Raw genomic sequence first — 19,887 nt, 5'->3', positions numbered from 1 at the left:
TCATATTTCAGTTTTCGGTTGACTTTTGCATACAAGGTCAGAACTGGAGCTTGTTTCTTTATAATATCTATATAAGTCGACAGTTGTCACCTTAAATATTGATGAGATGAGACATTCAACCTTTGTAATAAAATAAATACACACGCATGTGAAACAGGACTAGTTTCTGTGTTACTTTGCAAGCCATATTTTAGGTTCCAGTGAGAAACTAAAAGTATAAAAATATGTGTCATTTTTAAATAATTATTTGTTGAAATGATTTCAATAAATGTTATCCTTTCCCTTTGTGTAAACAGTCAATTACAAACTTTACTCTTTAAAGCCTTCCTTTTCTTTTTTCAGTAATAGATCATAACGGGTTATTACGTACTGACGTCATTTATCTCCTATGTGCAGTGTCGCAATACTATGGCGAAGGACAGAGGCGCGACGGCGAGTGAAGGCGGCACAGCACACGAGCCGCTATTTCACTACTACAGAGAAATGTTGTGAGACTCCATCTCTGCCTCTCTCACTTTGGACATTTGACCCGCTGGCCTGTTTGTGAGGTAACTTTTCATCTCCTCTTAGCTGTTAAAGCGATACTTGTGGATCCAGACCTGGGCGTGTATGAGGTGCAAGTTTTCTCCACTGTGTCTATTATAGATTACCTGTGATAACCGCATAATATACATACATAGACTATAACAGTGGCTGTTCTTCCCGCCATCAGTGAACAACGCTTTCATTTCTAAAGCCGATAGCAGCCCTTTCTGTTGAGAAGGTGAAAACAATAACCAATCAAAGGGGTGTAAGACCTCACCTGTCAGCGTTTAAAAAGCAGGCGGGAGAATATTTACATTAGTTTATTTGCTATAAATGCTCATGCTGTCTTCTGTGCATGAGTTTTGTTTGATACATTTAGAAAGAGTGTTTTCTTTGAGCGGGTCAAATTAAGGGTACAGTTCATATATATTACTGCTGTATTAAAGGACACAATTTTATTACAGGTAACCATTTAACTGTCACACCAAGAAAAAAACCAATAGAATTTTTTTATTTATTGCATTTCTTAACTCCTAATGTCGCTAGTTAACACAATCAATACATTTTCCCCCAACACGTCCCATAATTTCTAAAATATCAGCCTCTACCAAATGGTTGAGATGTTGGTTTATGGTAAAAGTACCAGAATGAATAAATATACTATAAAAATATGAAAAATATGAAGTTTAAGACCAATTTAATTAAAACATAATCAAAATGAAACATTTTTAAATACTAAATCATAGCCATAAGCCATAAAATATTTCAGATTTTCATTTAACACAGTAATATACACGTTTTCTTTTTTTTACAATAAATCAAAATCAAGTGAATTAGAACGTTCGTTTACAGCGTTTACAACCAGTAAATTGTGCTCCGAAAATGGGTTTCAATAGCGTTTTGAGTGGGTTATGGACTGTTTTTGTGACACACAACTTTGAAAGGTGTGTGTTAAAGCTGTTATAATCTGTCAAATCTGTGGTTCAAGCGTGAGAGAAAAACAGTATTGTAAGTCATGATTCTTTTCGTTCTGCTTAATGACGTGCCCCCAAAAAAGAGATTTAAAATAAACAAAACAATATGATGTCTTTTGACTGCATTCTTTAATAACTACATTACACAATACTTGTACTTTTACTTTCAGTACTTGAGTAGTAAATGTTGAAATAAACTACTTGCAATACTTAAGTACAAAAAATGTTGAATACTTTAGTACTTCCACTTAAGTATGGTGCTTAAAGAGCACTTTTACTTCTACTCAAGTCACTTTTTGATAGAGTACTTGTACTTTTACTTAAGTCTGGGTCTCTAGTACTTTATACATCTCTGATCAATAGTCATTTCTGATCCTTTTTTTAACAAACGGCCGACAAAACCCCCGTTGTAAGAGTGTAGATTACTGAAGCACTCGTCAGAAAAATGATGGCTGTAATGCTGAGGAATTTTTGCAAAGTTGTTTGCAGTTAAATGTCAGCTGTCCTTCAGACTTCTCTAGAGGCCTCTCTGTAGGAAAAGTTTAAGAAAATTTTGCTTATGTAATCATTATTAAACATTATTAAAATTGTATGTATGTATGTATGTATGTATATATATATATATATATATATATATATATATATATATATATATATATATATATATATATATATATATATATATATATATATGTTGCCTTGAGAAAGCAAATTAAACCAATAAGAAAATGCATTGTCTTTGAGTAAAGCCAATGATATACATGTCTGAAACCCCCTTAAAACATACTCGAATAGATCACAGTTATTTTTAAATAGTTTTAATGTATTTCACAGTTACTGCTTTTACCTTGTTGGCCTCTCTTGTTCGGATTGCGGCGTGGCCTAAAGAGGTCACAAACCAACCGCCGGGTCACTCTGATATAATAAGCCAAAAAATGCAAGTAAGTGAGTGAGTATTTTCTGTATTTTCTTTTATAGCATTAATCAAATTTATACAGCCTTTGTGAGCATAGCAATGTATTTATTAACATGAACAAACAATGAACAATGCTTGTACAGGATGTATTAATCAAAGTTAATTAACTAATGCTTTATTAAAATAAAAAAAGTTAATGTACTGTGATTTAACAAGAATAACAATTAACAACTGTATTTTCATTTACTAACACTAATAAATTCTTTAATAAATGTATTATTTATAGATGTCAGTAAATGCATTATTTACATTAACTATATTGTAAAGCAGGGGTCGGGAATCTTTTTTTTAGCACCATTTCTCTTTTATTTGGGGAAAAATGCATTTTTTTAAAGAGCCATTGGAGAGCCATGCATTTTGGGTCAAAGAGCCACATGTGGCTCGCAAGCCATAAGTTCTCTACCATTGTTGTAAAGTGTGACCGAGACTTCTTTTGAAATCTATTTTATTTTTACCAAGCAAAAAAATCAATTATGTTCAGTAGTTTGTAAATACATGATATAAAATGATACAAACAGAAAAAATATGAATAAAACACACCTGCTCATTTTGACCGAGAACTGGTACTGGAATCCATTCCCTAAAATTAAGAAAAAAACAATAGTTTACAGCCAATATCTCTTGAACACCTTGAATATATCTGACTCTGACATACATTTCCAGAGTCAGATTTGAGGCAATTTATTATACAGTATTTTTTTTAATTATGTACTCTTTTTACAGACATTTATTACATGTTTCTATGAATATAAAACTGTAAAATCTTTAATTATCTTAACTGTCAATCCTTATTTTGAGTTTACTTGAAATTTAAAGGTATTATATGCATACCTATGTGTAAAAAAACAGTTTTAATGGTTTATAATCCCACTCATCATAGCAGCACATTAAAAAGGCATTGCATGTGTAAAGCAAGCTTTGTGCTATGGTTTAAACAAAATTCAAAACAAACAACACACACCCTCTTGTCACACTGTAACAAATGAAGTGTTAAAACTCACCGCTTGAATTTGAAAATCACACCAACAGCAACTGCAAGACCTACAATGATGACTAGACTGAAGAGAACCCAACAGATGCTGCTTGTTTCTAGAAAATAATTGATCGAGTTAGTTAAAGTTCGGGAGTTGCAATGTGTTTTAGAGTACGTGTATTTAACATAATTGTGGCATATTTGCACAAGAAAATAATTGGTTAATTAAGATCAGGGTAAATTTAGAGATAGTATATCAAGTTATTAGCCAGTTTCTGAAATAACTGATAAGTAGGTCAGAAGTACATATTGCACACAAAACAGGATTGCTACCAAAATGTCAATTTCAAAATTGTACAACATAATTGTTTTTTTGTTTGTTTGTTTGTTTGTTTTTGACAAGGCTGACAATGATGTTTATATATTTTTGTATTTTTTATTTATTTTGTGGATCATTTTTATTAATTTATTTTAAGTTATGCATAACAGCTACAATTCGTTGATATAACAGAGGCACCGCTAATTAGTCGACATCAATCATCAAATATTTTATAGTATTTAACCATTTAAACTTCGTTTTCACGCTTTAACAAGAAAAATTAAATAATGGTTTCATCTATGCCACTTGCATGAGCAGTGCACATCCTGTCTGTCAAAGGTACCTTAGTCACCTGACTCACCTTAGAAATACTGTTGTGTTATCATAGCACAGCAGCAAAAGCCTGATGCATGAACACATGAACAGGAAACATCCAGAACATGAAGCTATTATGGACTATGGCCTGCCAGAGAAAACCGTGGTGTTTTTGTCTAGCAAATGTATACTTTATTTATACTAATTTGACATCAAGTGCCCTGTGAAGAAGACTCGGGAAAGAGTGTATCACTCAAACTGCACTTCATTGTGCAATATGTGAATTTAAATCATATTTATTTATAGATGTATACATTTTACACTTGTCTAGTTGGTTTCATCTGTGTGTGAAGAAGCGTAATCAGTTGTGTAGTTCACAGGGAGCCTGTCAAATCGGAGAACAGTTGATGCATGGAGCTTGGTTCTAACAAGGTGGTTATCTCAATTGGTTGTGTTAAATAAGAAAAATATGCTAAATATTCAAAGCACTGTGGTGTGAGGACTGAGAACAAAACCCCTCATTCCCCAAAGGGGGGCAGACGGAAATGCTATGTGGAAAACTTCCATTATAGAACTTCGACTACTATCATCTAAAGAGTAAGAGTTGCCAGCACACGCAGCTGGCAGCAATCACAATCAGTTGTGTATAAAACTGCCAGACATGAGTCACTAAGCACCTTTTCTAGCTGAAAAAGTCATGCTACGGAGGCCACCTGCTGCCCAAATGAGGAGACCTGGTGGCAGGAAAACATATGGACTAACCCTGAGAAGGGGGAGTATATGGCGGCAAATCAATGCCAATATTAATCGAGCGCAGCGGTGATGTTTGTGTGCGAGGAGAAGTGAACCGTGAGCAGATTACAGATCTACACGCGAGAAAACTACAGCTCGCGAGCGCACAGGGGATCATCACGCGCAGAAAACAAGTCCCGCGCGCGCACCTCATCATCTGTGCGCACGATGTACGCTCTCGCGAGCGAGGTCATGCCTACAGCGCGCCCGCGCGATCAGTTCTCTCCGCTCGCTCGCTGGTTCTTCTCTCTGCTCGCGCGAAACATTTTGGAATTTTGTCAGTCCTGGGGCGGGACTTGGTTCACTTGTTATCTCTAGCGCTATTGGCTACTCTACCTTTCCGGAAGTTAGCCGGGATTGGACGCCGATTAAACGACGAACCATAATTCACGTGATCTTATCATCACCTTAACAATCTTACGTCAAAAGAAAAAACAAGATTAATTTGCTTACCCCATTGGCAAAAACTCAATTAATATTAACATATTATTTCTCAAAACAAGACAATATGTTTTGCTCGTCAAGAAAATTCTTCTTGATATGAGAGATTTTAGATATTTATACTAGAAACAAGACAAAATCTAAACAAGAAAAGCATTTTTTGCAGTGCTCCCTCTAAACAAAATTTATATAATGAAAACTTAAATGTGAAAGAAAAAATACAGTGTGCAATGCTATATACTTTATTTGAGCAGAATACCAAATATAAAGTATACACTAGTTTGTGAATAATGTAGTTTTACTACCTTCAATGGTGCAATTGCATATATTGATGAAGTATTGACACTTTGACTACAAAGTAAGCATAATAAAAATTTTAATTTGCTTTGTGTAAATTAAATATAAATTAAAGATTAAGTAGATTAGTTGATTTAACAAGACAATGTGTCAGTAAACAGGGCGCCTGTTAATAAAGTTTCTAATAACTACCTTTTCTAACAAAGGCAATAATTTTCATTATAAATGAAATGATTACTTACGTGCTGGTCCGTTGAAGCCATGTTTGTTAAGGTGATGATAAGATCACGTGAATTATGGTTCGTCGTTTAATCGGCGTCCAATCCCGGCTAACTTCCGGAAAGGTAGAGTAGCCAATAGCGCTAGAGATAACAAGTGAACCAAGTCCCGCCCTAGGACTGACAAAATTCCAAAATGTTTTGCGCGAGCAGAGAGAAGAACCAGCGAGCGAGCGGAGAGAACTGATCGCGCGCGCGCTGTAGGCATGACCTCGCTCGCGAGAGCGTACATCGTGCGCACAGATGATGAGGTGCGCGCGCGGGACTTGTTTTCTGCGCGTGAAGATCCCCTGTGCGATCTGTAATCTGCTCACGGTTCACTTCTCCTCGCGCGCAAACATCACCGCTGCGCTCGATTAATATTGGCATTGATTTGCCGCCATAGGAGTACGCATACGAAGGATGGTTAGTGGGGAGAGAAGATACAGCCTCGCCTGGACAGGGGGGGACTATGACATGGCTGAGTGAAGCATAAGAGATCACCAGTGGGGATCGCGCATAGCAGGCATCTAAACCCAGAACGTGTGCTGATTGAATGGGGATGCCAACAATGTTATAGGCCAGGCATCCGCTGACTCAGATGCTGGAGGCCTCGGAGGAATTTTGTAGGGTTGACCAAATGGGAAACTGAACAGAGTAAGAAAAGCACACGTATCTCCATGTTCGAGAGAAAGGCGAAGCCAGCGTGTTTCAACCCCACACAGAATTTACTCATTCACTGGTATTATCCAGCACACATAAAGAATCCGGCTCCACTCGAAGATTATAAAATCTCGCTAATGTATTAGGTGTCGCCCAACCTGCAGCTCTACAGATGTCTGTTAGAAAGACACCACGTGATAACGCTCAAGAGGAGGCGATACTCTTAGTCAAGTGCACTCTCACTCCCGGGGGACACACCTTGCCCTGGCACTGATAAGGGAAGAAGATGGCATCCACTTTTTAGTCGACCAACCTCTGTTTGGAAACAGCACTTCCCGTCTGCCGATAATAACAGAAAAGGAGCTGCTTAGAGTCCTAAGCTCTCAATGCGGTCACATAGCGCAGTGCACAAACAGAACACAGCAAAGAAAGGGGATGGGTCTGCCTCCTTTATGGGCAGTGCTTGCAGGTTCACTACGTGGTCTGAAAAATGCACTGTAGGAAAACGTGAGAGAAGGCCTGAATTGCTGGCACAATTCGCTAATTGAAAATGCCTCCAGGTACCTGACCCTCTTGACCGATACCAACGCAACCAGCAGAGCTGTCTACATGGACAGAAATTTTAAAGATACTGAGTCAAGTGGATCAAGCAGACCTCGACTAAAGAGAGAGCTCCACGAGGGTATGAGAGGGGGACAGGATGCGTTTAACCATCTAACGTCTCACGCTTCTGAGGAACTGGATAATGAAGCAATGCTTTCCCAGTGCGCCATCATTCCCGCGTCCTCAAAGCGGAGATGATCGTTAAACCAACCCCTCAGTGCAGAGGGGACAGCCAACTGAAGGAGGATAACATCACACTGATCTGGCATGTTCAAGGTCAGCTGTGGGCCAGTGCATCCGTGCCGAGGGGGGCCTCGGGAAGAAATAAGGGAATAAAACCACCGGCAATGGGTGCTCTCGGAGGAAGCAAACAGGGCAACCTGGACTTCCCTGAAATGTGCCCATATCAGCTGGACAGACTCTGGCTGGAGTCTCCATTAACCCGGGATGTAAACGGCACGCAGCAATTTAGCCGCGTATGACTCCAGAGGTGCAGACTCCAGAGGAGCAGACATGTGGCTAGAGCGGATATCCCCCATGCGGTTGATATACGCCATCGTTGCCATGCTGTCCGTACTGGCCGGCACGTGTTTCTCCTCTAGCACCAGTAAAAAAATGGTGAAGAGCAAGATACACTGCCAACAGCTCCAGGCAATTGATACGCCAATGCAAGCAGGTTCCTTTTCTCGGACCCACAGCTGCATGCCCTGCAACTTATAGCCCCCCCTACCCGTACTGGAAGCATCCATCAAAATTACAAAATGCTCTGAACATTTTTTCTAGAGGCACACTGGCCTGTAGAAATGCAGGGTCTGTTTAAGGCAGGGCTATTCGATCAGTTTGTCATGGGGGCCCATTTATGAAAAGCATTCCAAAATGAGGGAGGGGCCAGAGAGATTTGACTTGCAATATGAGTGATGACACAACAACATATAACATCCCATTTGTTGAATTTTTGCTCTTTGAGACACCCACGTTGTATTTTTCTACATTAAAAATGTTAATATATTGTATTATAAAACTACATAATGTCAGTGCACTTTACAATAGGCTTTTTTTCTTTTTTTCTTTTTTTTTTTTACAAACATTCAAATGTTGTATTTCAAAGAACAACAAAAGCAGTGCATTGCTTCAGTAGGCTTCATTCAGACGCACTGATATCTTATGTTTTGCGCTGCATAACTATTATTGATGCAACAATTAGATTTTGGTTGTACGATTATATAGTCGGAAGAATAATCATGGTTTCACGATTATCACATCTAATGTAAATTTAAGCTTTATATTAGGTAGGTATTTGTATGAACTGTTGTTATCATTTGTGTTCATACATACACAATCATTTTAATAATTTGTAATAATTCGTCTAACATATCTTTTGTTTACATTACACTAAAAGCCACGCACAACTGCGTGGTGACACAACGAAGTGACAGTCACCCGGTGCATGTCCGCGTGCCATGCGCATCTGGGAAACTGAACGTGAAGTCAATGTTGAAGCGGTCTCATATGGAGCAATCTGAGCGGCAAGACTGAGGCTACGGATGCCACATACTCCAGGAGCCTCTGAAATGATTTCAGTAAGACCACAGTTTTCCTGTCGAACTCTCTCAGGTCAGCATCAGCTCGCCGCACTGTGATGGTGATCGAGTTCAGCTCCAATACAAGAAAAGAGATGCTCTGTATGGGGGAAAGTTTGCTCTTTTCTCACTTGACTCGAATCGCTAACAGGTTGACATGCTAGAGCACCCTGCCCCTTTGTATAAGTAACTGATCTTGCGAGTGAGCTATAATCAGCCAGTCGTCGAGATGATTGAGTATGTGGATGCCCGTGAGCCAAAGGGGATTTAGGGCACCCTCCGCGAGCTTGGTGAAAACCCGCTAACACGGAGAGCCTGAAAGGGAGGACTTTGTTCTGCCATGCTCGACCCTCGAACGCAAACTGCAGAAACTGCCGGTGGTGTGGAAGAATGGAGACATGAATGTACGCATCCTTCAGGTTAGCGGCTATTGCTGTAAATCAATCCTGAGGACAGACGCACCGAGCGATGTGCTACTGCATGAGAATTCTGAGTGGCTGCTTGTGAAGGATGCACGGGACCAGTTCGATTGCATCATTCGCCAGGAGAAAAAAGATGGCAGCTTTCTCTCTCTCTCAAAGTCGGAGGATGCCAGCAAAACATGTTTTTCAGACTGCACACGAGGCTTTTGAAAACAAAATTTGCTTAGTGACGCATGTCTGGCAGTTTTATACACAACTGATTGTGATTGCTGTGAACTGCATGCACTAAGCGCTGCCAATTCATTGGCATTTCATTGGCCCATTTTATTTCTCTTCAGATGATTGGCTTTCTGGTGAAATACCCATAGTGGAAGTTTTCCACATAGCATTGGAGTTCCCCTCCCGCTGGGGAACAACTGTCACGGTTTGATTGATCTGTGTTTATGATGTGCAGGTATAATGTAGCCTACTGTAATTAATTCATTTTGCCCACTTTAATTACATTCCATTACGTGGGTAGCGGCATAAACTACCTATTGAACATGTGGATATATTGCTATTCAGATTAAAAACATGCATACTTTTTTTTTAGCTTTGATTATTTTACTTTTATTTTTTTTGTCAAGGGCTTGTTTACAGTTGTACTTTTTCATGGTACAATACTGAAAGCAACATTTGCAAGTTGAATAAAATCCACTAAAGTAAAATTAAAGATTTTTTTGTTTTAAAAAGAATTGTTTAGATCAGGGGTGCTCAACCCTGTTCCTGGAGATCTACCTTCCTGCATAACTCACCTGCAACCTTGATCAAACACACCTGTCTTTAATTACCAAGTGCTCCTTCAGATCCTATTTAGTTGCATTTGATCAGGGTTGGAGTTAAACTCTGCAGGAAGGTAGATCTCTAGGAACAGGGTTGAGCACCCCTGGTTTACAACAGTTGAATATTTGCTACATCAGTCTATCGAAAAATCTATATAAATAGTCATTAGTGGCAGCCCTGTATATTAGGAAGAAAACCAGACTTAACGAGTAAGAACATTCATTAAACTTTGAAATTTGTGCAAACATTTTGCATTTATTCAAGTAAGATGTATGTGAGTAAGCATTTGAGGAAATATTTATTCTTTTACTGGTGTATTTGCCAATTAGATCTTTTCAAAATGTGGATGGTGCTGCATATTTGTGAATTTTATTTCCTAAATGTATTATTTTTGAGACTTATCTGGCTCCATTGTTTGCATTTAAAAGGAATGAGCATGATTTTAATGGCAAACACAGTACCAGTACATGTTTGTATTTTAGCTTGCAAGCCAATGGACAAATTTCACCAATGCTGTATCACTGTAGCAGATTTTTAGTTGTACAGTACATACAAAACTTCTCCGTCATGTTTTCAGTGCTCTGAACAGTTTAAAGACTGCAACTCTTCACAGTATGGCAATCATTTCTTACTCTATTTATTCTGCTTTGCTGAAGATTATTTTAGGAAGGGCATGCAAAAAAGAGGGATCTAGATCCTTAGACTGGGGCTCATGCAAAATAATTTGAGGCTTCTTTAGCCTTCTTCTATTTCCATAACCTTAATTTCCCTAATATTTTCTCCCTCTTTCAGTCTCACAAACTGAATAAAGAAGAAAGTTTAACAGGAAACTTAAATCATTCATCTCAATGGCAGACATTTCCCTTATTATTTTTCATGCTGTATTGTTATAAACAAAACCAGGCGACACGATGGCTCAGTGGGTCAGTTGTCATTTCTGTGTGTAATTGTTTTCCCCATATTGGCGTGGTTTTCCTCCGGGTGCTCCGGTTTCCCCCACAGCCCAGAGACATGCGCTATAGGTGAACTGACTAAATTGTCTGTAGTGAATGTGAGAGTGTATGGGTGTTTCCCAGTACTGGGTTGCAGCTGAAAGATCATCCGCTGTGTAATACATATGCTGGATAAGTAGTTGGTTCATTCCACTGTGGCGACCACTGATGAATAAAGGGACTAACAGAAATGCCAACTAGCCCAGTTAAAACTCCAGCCAGTGACCTTCTTGCTGTGAGGCAACAGTGCTAACCACTGAGCCACCATGTCACCCTAAATTTTAACTCCATGTGATAAAATATTTTACTGTTTGTGAATACTTTATATCCTGTTATCTCCTGGAGATAGTAAAAGTTAATCCATTTTGCTTTATGCTAATTAAATAAACTCTTAAACATTGTGTTGAATGTAAACAAGACTGAGTGACCATTTAAAGAGAAATTTTGTGAAGAAAGTGCCTAATGGATTAATTTGATTTACTTATTGGTCTCAAAGAAATTATGTCTTGCGTTATAACTAATATTCTGAATCTGCTTTCAGTACAGTAAGAACCAGTCTAACCTCATGCTGCATAATTTAAAGAAGAAAATTCATTAACTGATAGAAATGAAAGAAGTCATTTAAAACTGGGCTGGATTTGGCACAGTAAGGGCTTTTACCATAGATATAACAACCAACTACAGAACAAAATTAATAAATTACTGACTTTGCAGAGGTTTTCTGGGAATAATGTATTTAATAAATGTGTCAAAGAAAGAAATTCTGTTTTGTTTAAAGACAATTCTCTAGATTTTATAAAAATAAAAGCTTCAGATTTACAGTTAGACTTACCAGTGTGAACATTCACATACAGAGAACCTAATGCACTTCCATATTTGTTTGAAGCATTACAGATGTACAAGCCATTCAATTCAGGATTCATAATTTGTACAGGAAGTCTGTTGCCTTCATAAACTGGAGTGCTTTTATTGACTCTGTTAAAAGAGAGAGGTAAGAAATATAAATGAGAATGTTCCACAATTATTTGTGAGTACACATGATATTCAGCGGTAAATTCAATCATCCATGCATCCAAACCATCGCCATATGATATGGAGACATGGCATACAGTAAGAAACAAGAAAACAAATGTTATCTTATTGTGAAAGATTCTCCTTCGTATTTATTGTTTTTGACCTTGAAATCTTTAACCAACAGCATAACTTGCTGTGATATGACTCACTTGATTTCTATACAGTTTTGTAGTTATTACTGTTGTATCATTTCTTCTCTTGCTTCCTATACTTCCACATGATTTTTTCCCCGATATTGTAATTAAGTCCTGGAGTCTGTGAGCACAGCAGTTGAAAATATGAAAAAAAAGCAAATTATTGCCCTAGTGCAACTTTTAAAAAAGAAAAAAGTAATGCCTTGTCATAACACATCAGATCAACAGCGTTCAACTTGCTAATATCTGTCTAAATTTCCCTGCCAATTGAAAATAAACTGATAAAAATGTAAATGCAGCATTCATAATCAAGAATATAAATGTTGAAGGCCTTTCAGACATAAGTGTGCAGTAAAACCAATAATATCTGGAAGAAACCTTGATAATGCAAGCTGAAACTGCAAGTCTCAGACTTGCAATGTTAGACAAAATGCACTCAATGGAGCTAGTGACGTCACTGTGAGGGGTAGGATTAGGGGGTAGGGTTAGGTGTGCTAATTATTATTAAAAAAAGAAAAAAACACTGAACCTGATTGACTATTTTTTTACCTTGTCCAGCTGTAACCCCTTGGGATTGGCTGAGGGTTACTATCCACTATACACCTGAATTCTTTGACATCTGTTGAACTATCAGGAATTATAATAACTGACTCAGGAGGATCTAGGGAAAAAAAATAAGCACCAAAAGTATAAATTTCATAAACAAAATTCACCGTATGTGAAACAAAAACCTTTGAATAATGATTCAATGTAAATGGAAAAAAACACTTTGCTAAAGCCATCATCTTTCAACTTTGTATAAAAGTGTAGGAATAAATACAATTTTGATTTAATTAAGCATTTTAAAAGAGTCGCAAATAGATGAAATAACTGGTTTGAACCAGTTTGATAAACCCTTCTCTAGATTAGGGTGACCATATTTCAGTTTGTAAAAAAAGAGGCAGGGTGGGGGATGTTGAGGGTGATTGTAAATACATGAAGATTTATTCACGGCAATGAAAATATGTTGGTTAAACTTAATACATTAAAAAAACATTTCCATTAAACTTTTGGCCCGCAACAGCAGAATATTAAATTACTAATTTGAAAAGATTTTCATTAAATAAAAAAACACATTTTATATGACAGTGTTTCTTTTCAATAGGCAAGACAAGGCAAGGCAAGTTTATTTATATAGAACATTTCATACACAGTGGCAATTCAAAGTGCTTTACATAAACAAGAATAAATAAAAGACAAGTACAAGAAAATAAAAAACAAACAATAAAATGATTAAAAACAGATAAAAACAGATTGAAATGTGTTGAAGCAGGTTATAAAAGAATACAAAAAAAAAAAGAAAAGAGAAACATAATATAGTGCGATCTGTCGGACGTAGCACAGTGCTCATTTAGTAAAGGCACAGCTAAACAGATGTGTTTTCAGTCTTGATTTGAATGTGCCTAATGTTGGAGCACATCTGATCATTTCTGGAAGCTGATTCCAGCAGTGAGGGGCATAGTAGCTGAAAGCCGATTCATCCTGCTTTGACTGAACTCTTGGGATTTTTAGTTTATTTGATCCTAAAGTTCTGAGTGATCTATTAGGTTTGTATTCAGTAAACATATCTGTAATGTATTGAGGTCCTAGGCCATTTAGTGATTTATAGACAAGTAATAATACTTTAAAATCTTTTCTGAATGTAATTGGGAGCCAGTGTAAAGACATAAGGACAGGTATGATGTGCTCTGATTTCTGGTTTTGGTCAGAATCCTGGCTGCAGCTTTCTGGATGAGCTGCAACTGTCTGACTGTCTTTTTGGGAAGGCCGGTGAGGAGGCCATTACAGTAATCCACCGTGCTGCTCATAAAAGCATGAACAAGTTTCTCTAAGTCTTCACTAGAAACGAAGCATCTGATTCTTGCAATGTTTTTGAGATGATAGTATGCTGATTTACTAACTGCTTTGACATGACTATTGAAACTCAGATCTGATTCCAGAGTCATACCAAGATTCTTGACATAATTTTTTGTTGTTTGACCCCTACAGAATAGGTACGCATTCACTCCTCATCTCTGTTCCCAAACGCAATCACTTCAGTTTTCTCTTTGTTTAACTGAAGAAAGTTTTGGCACTTCCAATTGCTAATTTCATCAATGCATTGGCAAAGGCTGTCAATGGGGCTGTAGTCATTAGGCAGTAAAGCTAAGTTTAGCTGAGTGTCATCATCATAGCTGTGGTAGATTTAGTTCTTTTTCATTATTTGGCTCAGAGGGAGCATACAAAGGTTGAACAGCAGAGGTGCCAGAATCGAGCCTTGTGGGACTCCACATGTCATGGGTGTCCACCTTGACCTACAGTCACTTATACTGACATAGTAACCTCTCCCTTTAAGGTAAGATCTGAACCATTTGAGGACCATTCCAGACAGTCCAACCCAGTTTTCCAGCCTATCCAGAAGTATGCTGTGATCGACAGTGTCAACTTGCAGTACTGCGATCAAGCAGTACCAGCACTGTTAGTTTGCCTGAATCTGTATTTAGGCGGATGTCATTGATTATCTTTATAAGAGTGCTCTCTATACTGTGATGTGGTGATGTCTAAACATCCCTTGAAGTTTAAGAACTTGTTAACCTGGTTAAAAACAACTTTTTCAATGATTTTGCCAATGAAAGGGAGATTTGAGATGGGCCTGTAATTGCTCAATAGGGTGTTATCCAGGTTGCTCTTCTTCAAGAGGGGTTTAACAACTGCAGTTTTAAGTGAGTTAGGAAAAATCCCTGAGAGAAGTGAAACATTTACCACATTTAGAAGATCAATTTCTAAACAGGTATTGAACAAGACACCGTTTTGAAGAATGGTGTGGGGAGCATGTCAAGACTGCAGGTTGATGTTTTCATAATTTGCACGGTCTCTTCTAAGATATTACCAGTAATTGCCATGAAATCGGACATAATGTCTGATTTCTTAAGTTGTGGTTGAGCTTGTCTGACGTCGACACAACTTGGCTGATTAGATGAGCTGATTGCCTTTCTGATATTATTGATCTTGTCAGTAAAGTAATGAGCAAACTCATTACATTTGCTTTCAGAAAGTAGCTCACTGGGAATCCTACTGGGGGGGGGGGGGGGGGTGAGTCTTTCTACTGTTGCAAAGAGTGTACGAGCATTGTTTATGTTGCTGTTTATAAGGTTTGAAAAGAAAGTCTGCCTAGCAGTGTTTACTGTCTTTATAGATATTATAATGGACTACTAGTTTCATCTTCCTCCACATACACTCAGCTGTTCTGCCCTGTCTTTTCATCATTTGAATTGCTGTTGCGTTTCTCCAAGGGGCTCTCTGTCTGCTAGTCATCTTCTTGACTTTAACAGGAGCAATGTCATCTATGACATTCTTAACTTTAGAGTTAAACAAACCAAGGAGAGAATCAACAGAATCTGCAGATATACTTTGTGCTAGCGATATGGCCTTAATAAACTGCTCACTAGTGTTCTCATTTATGCATCTCTTTCTGACAGAGACAGATCTGTCTTTAATAGCTGGAGTGATCAATATATCAAAGAAAATATAGAAATGATCAGATAAAATGTGTAAACCCTTAGTTATAAGTAGATCAAGAGTGTGTCCACGATTGTGTGTGGGTCCTTGAACATGCTGAGTCATATCAAAAGTGTTAAAAACAGTCATCAGTTCTTTTACAGCATTGATTTCTGGATTATCAATGTGAATATTAAAATATCCAGCAATGGTAAAAAAGTCAAATTCAGAGGTTACTATTGATAACAATAGTGGTTTCTGAATGGTTTTTGGCTGTTAAGATATGTTTACCTGGAGATAATCCATGAGTGCTGAGACTTGACGCTGTTCTGATGCATCACAGTCTGCCTGTGTTGAGCTCAGTGTGCAGGGCACAGACTGCAGTTTGTCCGTTATCAGTGGTTGTTGTGGCTGCGTGGTGTTTTCACTGTCCTTGTAGGATGCGTCAGTCACAAGTCCACACAGGAGCTGACTTGAAGTCCTGTGGTTATTCAGGCATTGCTAGGTGTGTGTGTGTGCGCGCCATTCAGTTCAGTGGCATACACAGCTGATGGATGATGGAGGGAGAAGTAGATGTTGTCTTTTAGCACTTTTGTACCAAGCTTGTTTGGATGAAGGCCCTCTGATGTCAACAGTTGTCTTTGGTTCCAGAAGAGATTAAAGTTGTCGATGAAATTCAGTCCTTTCATGTTACATGTTTTCTGCAGCCATGCATTTAGACCAAGGAGCCTTGAAAACATATTTGTCCCTCTTGCAGGGAGTGGTCCACTGATGAATGGCTGAATCTTCAATCTTTCAACTGTTTCCAATAACTCACAGAAATCTCTCTTGAGCAGTCCTTCCAATTATTATTCCTCCCCACATGATAATCCGTTTTGCAGTCTCATGTTTCCTTAATATGTTCTCAAGTTCTTTGTTTATATCAGAAACTGTTGCATGAGGGAAGCAGTATGTCATGGTTGCTCTGCTCCTAAAATTTTTGATTATTGAACCTCCAACAATCAATGTTCTTATATCGGCTGCGATCGAAGCAGAATGCTGTTGTCTAGTTGGCCTTGAGCCTCCGTTCCATGCAGAGTTAGCTGCTGAGTCATGCAATCTCTGTCTGACTGCATTTGGGGATTCTTCACCCATATTACTGAAAACTTCATATCTGTTCTGAAGCTGTATTTGAGTCCGAGCTATATTTGGGGTAGAGAAAGCTAAAGCAGCAGTGTAAGATCTTCATGATCTGACCCAGCTAGTACCCTTTGGTCTCGCACCTTGTTTATAGTAGATTTATAGGACTCACCGGCTATGTGCTGTGAGGGTCCACAATAAACCGATCCTGTGTAATCTGGCAGTTCTGGTCGGATCGCGAATGACTTTGTTTCAAGAACTGCAATCTTTTGTAGAAGTTTGTGGCAGTTGGTGCAGCGGGGAGATTCCAAATCAATATGATTCAGAGCCATTTTCACAGCTGTGTTTTCCCGTCTCAGGAATGTAAGCAGTTGGTAGCGGGAGGATTGTTTAGACGATAATTCCCCTCTCGTTGGTAGAGTTGTATTCCAGAAAGTTTGTAGATTCGATGTTGATTTTCAAGCTGTGTCGTTTGAGCACTGTGCTGATAGGCTCAAGTTAAAATTAGAGTATAAAATATAAAAGAGTGGGAGGAGCAGAGCAGTAGGAAAAGACGTCCGAACAGTAGCAAAGCAGGAAGTAATTTTCAATAGGTTAAAGTAAAATAAAAAAATCAGCTGAAATTTTAAAAAAAAATTTACTAATTCACTTTAACGCTATTCAGGAGCCATGTGGCATCCTCTGACAACAGTGCTCTTGGCTGTTGCCGTGCTGCTCTGGGATTAATACGCACTGGCCAACGTTGCATGACTGACCAATGGTGATGGGCAACAAGATATAGAATAAGGAAAAAAAGTAAATGTCAACTGTAGAAACAAAAAGCCGAATATGAACATTTTAGGAGATTTAGAAATCCCAGCCTTACGCATTTTTTTTTTTTTAGAAAGAGGACCTTGCTGTGAAAATGAGGATATATGGTCACCCTACTATCCATCAGGACACAAAATCCATCAGAGCAGTGAATCAACATGTGACTCATTTACTGAAGCTAATGTCAATGCTTTACTCCTTTATTACAGCTATTAGGCTACTCTGATACTGTGCCACCAAGAAAGAATAAATTTCTTTGTTTATCATTATCTTCATGTCCTATTTCTTTTTAGCTGTTACAACACAAGATTAATTATTTGCCATCAAAATTAATCAATCATAGAGAGATGTACTTGTAACAGTACGTTTTGATTCTATATTAAAGGCACATAACAGTATACCCTAAGGTCCACGGTATACTTAAAAAAAAAAAAAAAAAAATCTAAGAATGAGGTGAAATGACATCATTTTGAAGAAATTCTCTTCGAAACAAAGTTCTTTTTAAATTTCTTTTGGCAGTTAAAAAAAAAAAATCACTCCTTTGAACTGCCATTGGTCAGTGATAATTGCACAATTGTGGGTGTGTTCTGGGTTTGTGTGTATTATTGGTTTTCTTGTTATGTTTTCATTATGCCAAATTTGAACCTTCTCACAAATATATATTTTTTTTAAAATTCAAAAATTTGTTTTTCTTTTCATCACATTTTGTGTTTGCACACAAAAAGAAATGTGATAAAACTAAAATGAATTAACTGCTTTAAAATTGGTTCTCTCTGTGGGTGGGAATTACATATCCCTTTCTGCTGATTGGTTGAACAAACTTCAATCCGTGCAGTCATCAGCTGTTCTTCAGTTTTCTGCATCAGAATAACTTCTTAATTTATGGACTTTTGTCTAAGCATAAATTCGGCAATCTGTGCTTGCCTTAAATTAATATTTTGTACTTTTCACATCTCATTGCACAGAGTGGAGCAAATACATCTGCAGTGACCAGCAGACCAGAGTCGACTTCAGTGTAATACATGCAGCAGTCATGACTTCAATATGCTGTGCAGTGTTATATATCAGTGATATTGCGTGCAATGATCTTATGTCATTCGCCAACAGCTGGATTCCGTTCATTCAGTAGGAACACTTAGTGAATGAATCATGATTCAAACGAATCAGTTTAATTAAACCACTCATTTATTAATACAATTACTTGCTGCCAACTACCGGGAATATCATCTTCAGAATCCAATATCATTTTGTCAATCATCTCTGTGATCAAAGAATGTTTGAATTGAATCCCATTAAATTTGGCCACTTTAATTGTGTAAATGCATTTATTAAATCGAATTCAACTTCAGATGCAGATACTTTACCACCTATGCCAGTGTTTCCCAAGCCTGTTCCTGGAGGCACACCAACAGTTCATGTTTTGGATGTCTCCCTCATCTGACCCATTAACTTCAGGTTTTGGAGTCTCTTCTAATGTTCTGATGAGTTGTTTCAGGTGTGTTTGATTAGGGAGAGGATGAAAATGTGTACTGTTGGTGTGCCTTCAGGAACAGGGTTGAGAAACTCTGCATTAGAAGAGACTGCAAAACCTGAAGTTAATGGGTCAGATGAGGGAGACATCCAAAACATGAACTGTTGGTGTGCCTCCAGGAACAGGCTTGGGAAACACTGACCTATGCAGTACAAAAATAGTCACTTATTAAATTGGTATAAGTTTATATTATTCTGATTACATGGCTAAATTTATCTTTACAGATAACATTCTTGTTAGGGACGTTAGAAACTTTTTTTTTGATTGATGTCTATAAATGCACTGTTAAAACACTTAATTTCTCTGGCTTTAAGTGTTATTTTAGGGTTTTCATCTGTTATTAGCTGAGAAAGCAATTCCTATTTAATATGTTATAATGGCTATTAAACTTTACTATTTAAACATTAATATAGGTTGAGCATGCTGCATTTTTTTTTCAAGTTTTGTCATTTATTGTACCTGTAATAGAGTACACTAGGCAAGGTCAAACAATGAGATTTCCAATTCTTACTTCATGCCCATTTCGTGTAATAATATTTTGCAAAATTGCATCTCAAATGAGTACTTCAAATCATTGAAACAACAGCACTTTTAACTTGCCAGTATATCCTGCATTTCAAAATAATAAACAAAAGATACACACTAATAAATAAAAAAATTACATAAGATAAAGAGAGGAAAGACTTGTACATCAGTGACAAAAATCGATCACTTTTCTAGTTATGAAAAGGAAACATTCCAAAATTGACAAA

The 19,887-nt window shown here is 37.7% G+C and overlaps 1 protein-coding gene across 2 annotated transcripts in view; it reads right to left on the bottom strand.

The window, feature by feature from the left end:
- Nucleotides 1–1,015: 1,015 nt before the first annotated feature.
- The window catches only part of si:ch211-141e20.2 (poliovirus receptor), a 60,090-nt gene continuing 41,218 nt past the window's right edge, over nucleotides 1,016–19,887 (bottom strand). Inside the window, exons 4-9 of one of the 2 annotated variants that reach the window (XM_056464842.1) lie at nucleotides 12,709–12,820; nucleotides 11,784–11,926; nucleotides 3,477–3,564; nucleotides 3,016–3,055; nucleotides 2,347–2,414; nucleotides 1,016–2,028 (exon numbers count right to left, since the gene is read on the bottom strand). In XM_056464842.1, the coding sequence (XP_056320817.1) occupies nucleotides 2,391–2,414; nucleotides 3,016–3,055; nucleotides 3,477–3,564; nucleotides 11,784–11,926; nucleotides 12,709–12,820 (407 nt within the window). In that variant the 3' untranslated portion in view covers nucleotides 1,016–2,028; nucleotides 2,347–2,390. Of the gene's footprint in view, nucleotides 2,029–2,346; nucleotides 2,415–3,015; nucleotides 3,056–3,476; nucleotides 3,565–11,783; nucleotides 11,927–12,174; nucleotides 12,281–12,708; nucleotides 12,821–19,887 lie in introns of those variants that run through there. The other variant, XM_056464843.1, reaches the window with a different exon arrangement.

This window comes from Danio aesculapii, chromosome 9 (assembly GCF_903798145.1).
Source record: "Danio aesculapii chromosome 9, fDanAes4.1, whole genome shotgun sequence".
NCBI classification, from domain to species: domain Eukaryota; kingdom Metazoa; phylum Chordata; class Actinopteri; order Cypriniformes; family Danionidae; genus Danio; species Danio aesculapii.
The sequence above is the reverse complement of the archived record's forward strand: the minus strand, read 5'-3'. Positions and strand labels throughout refer to the sequence as shown.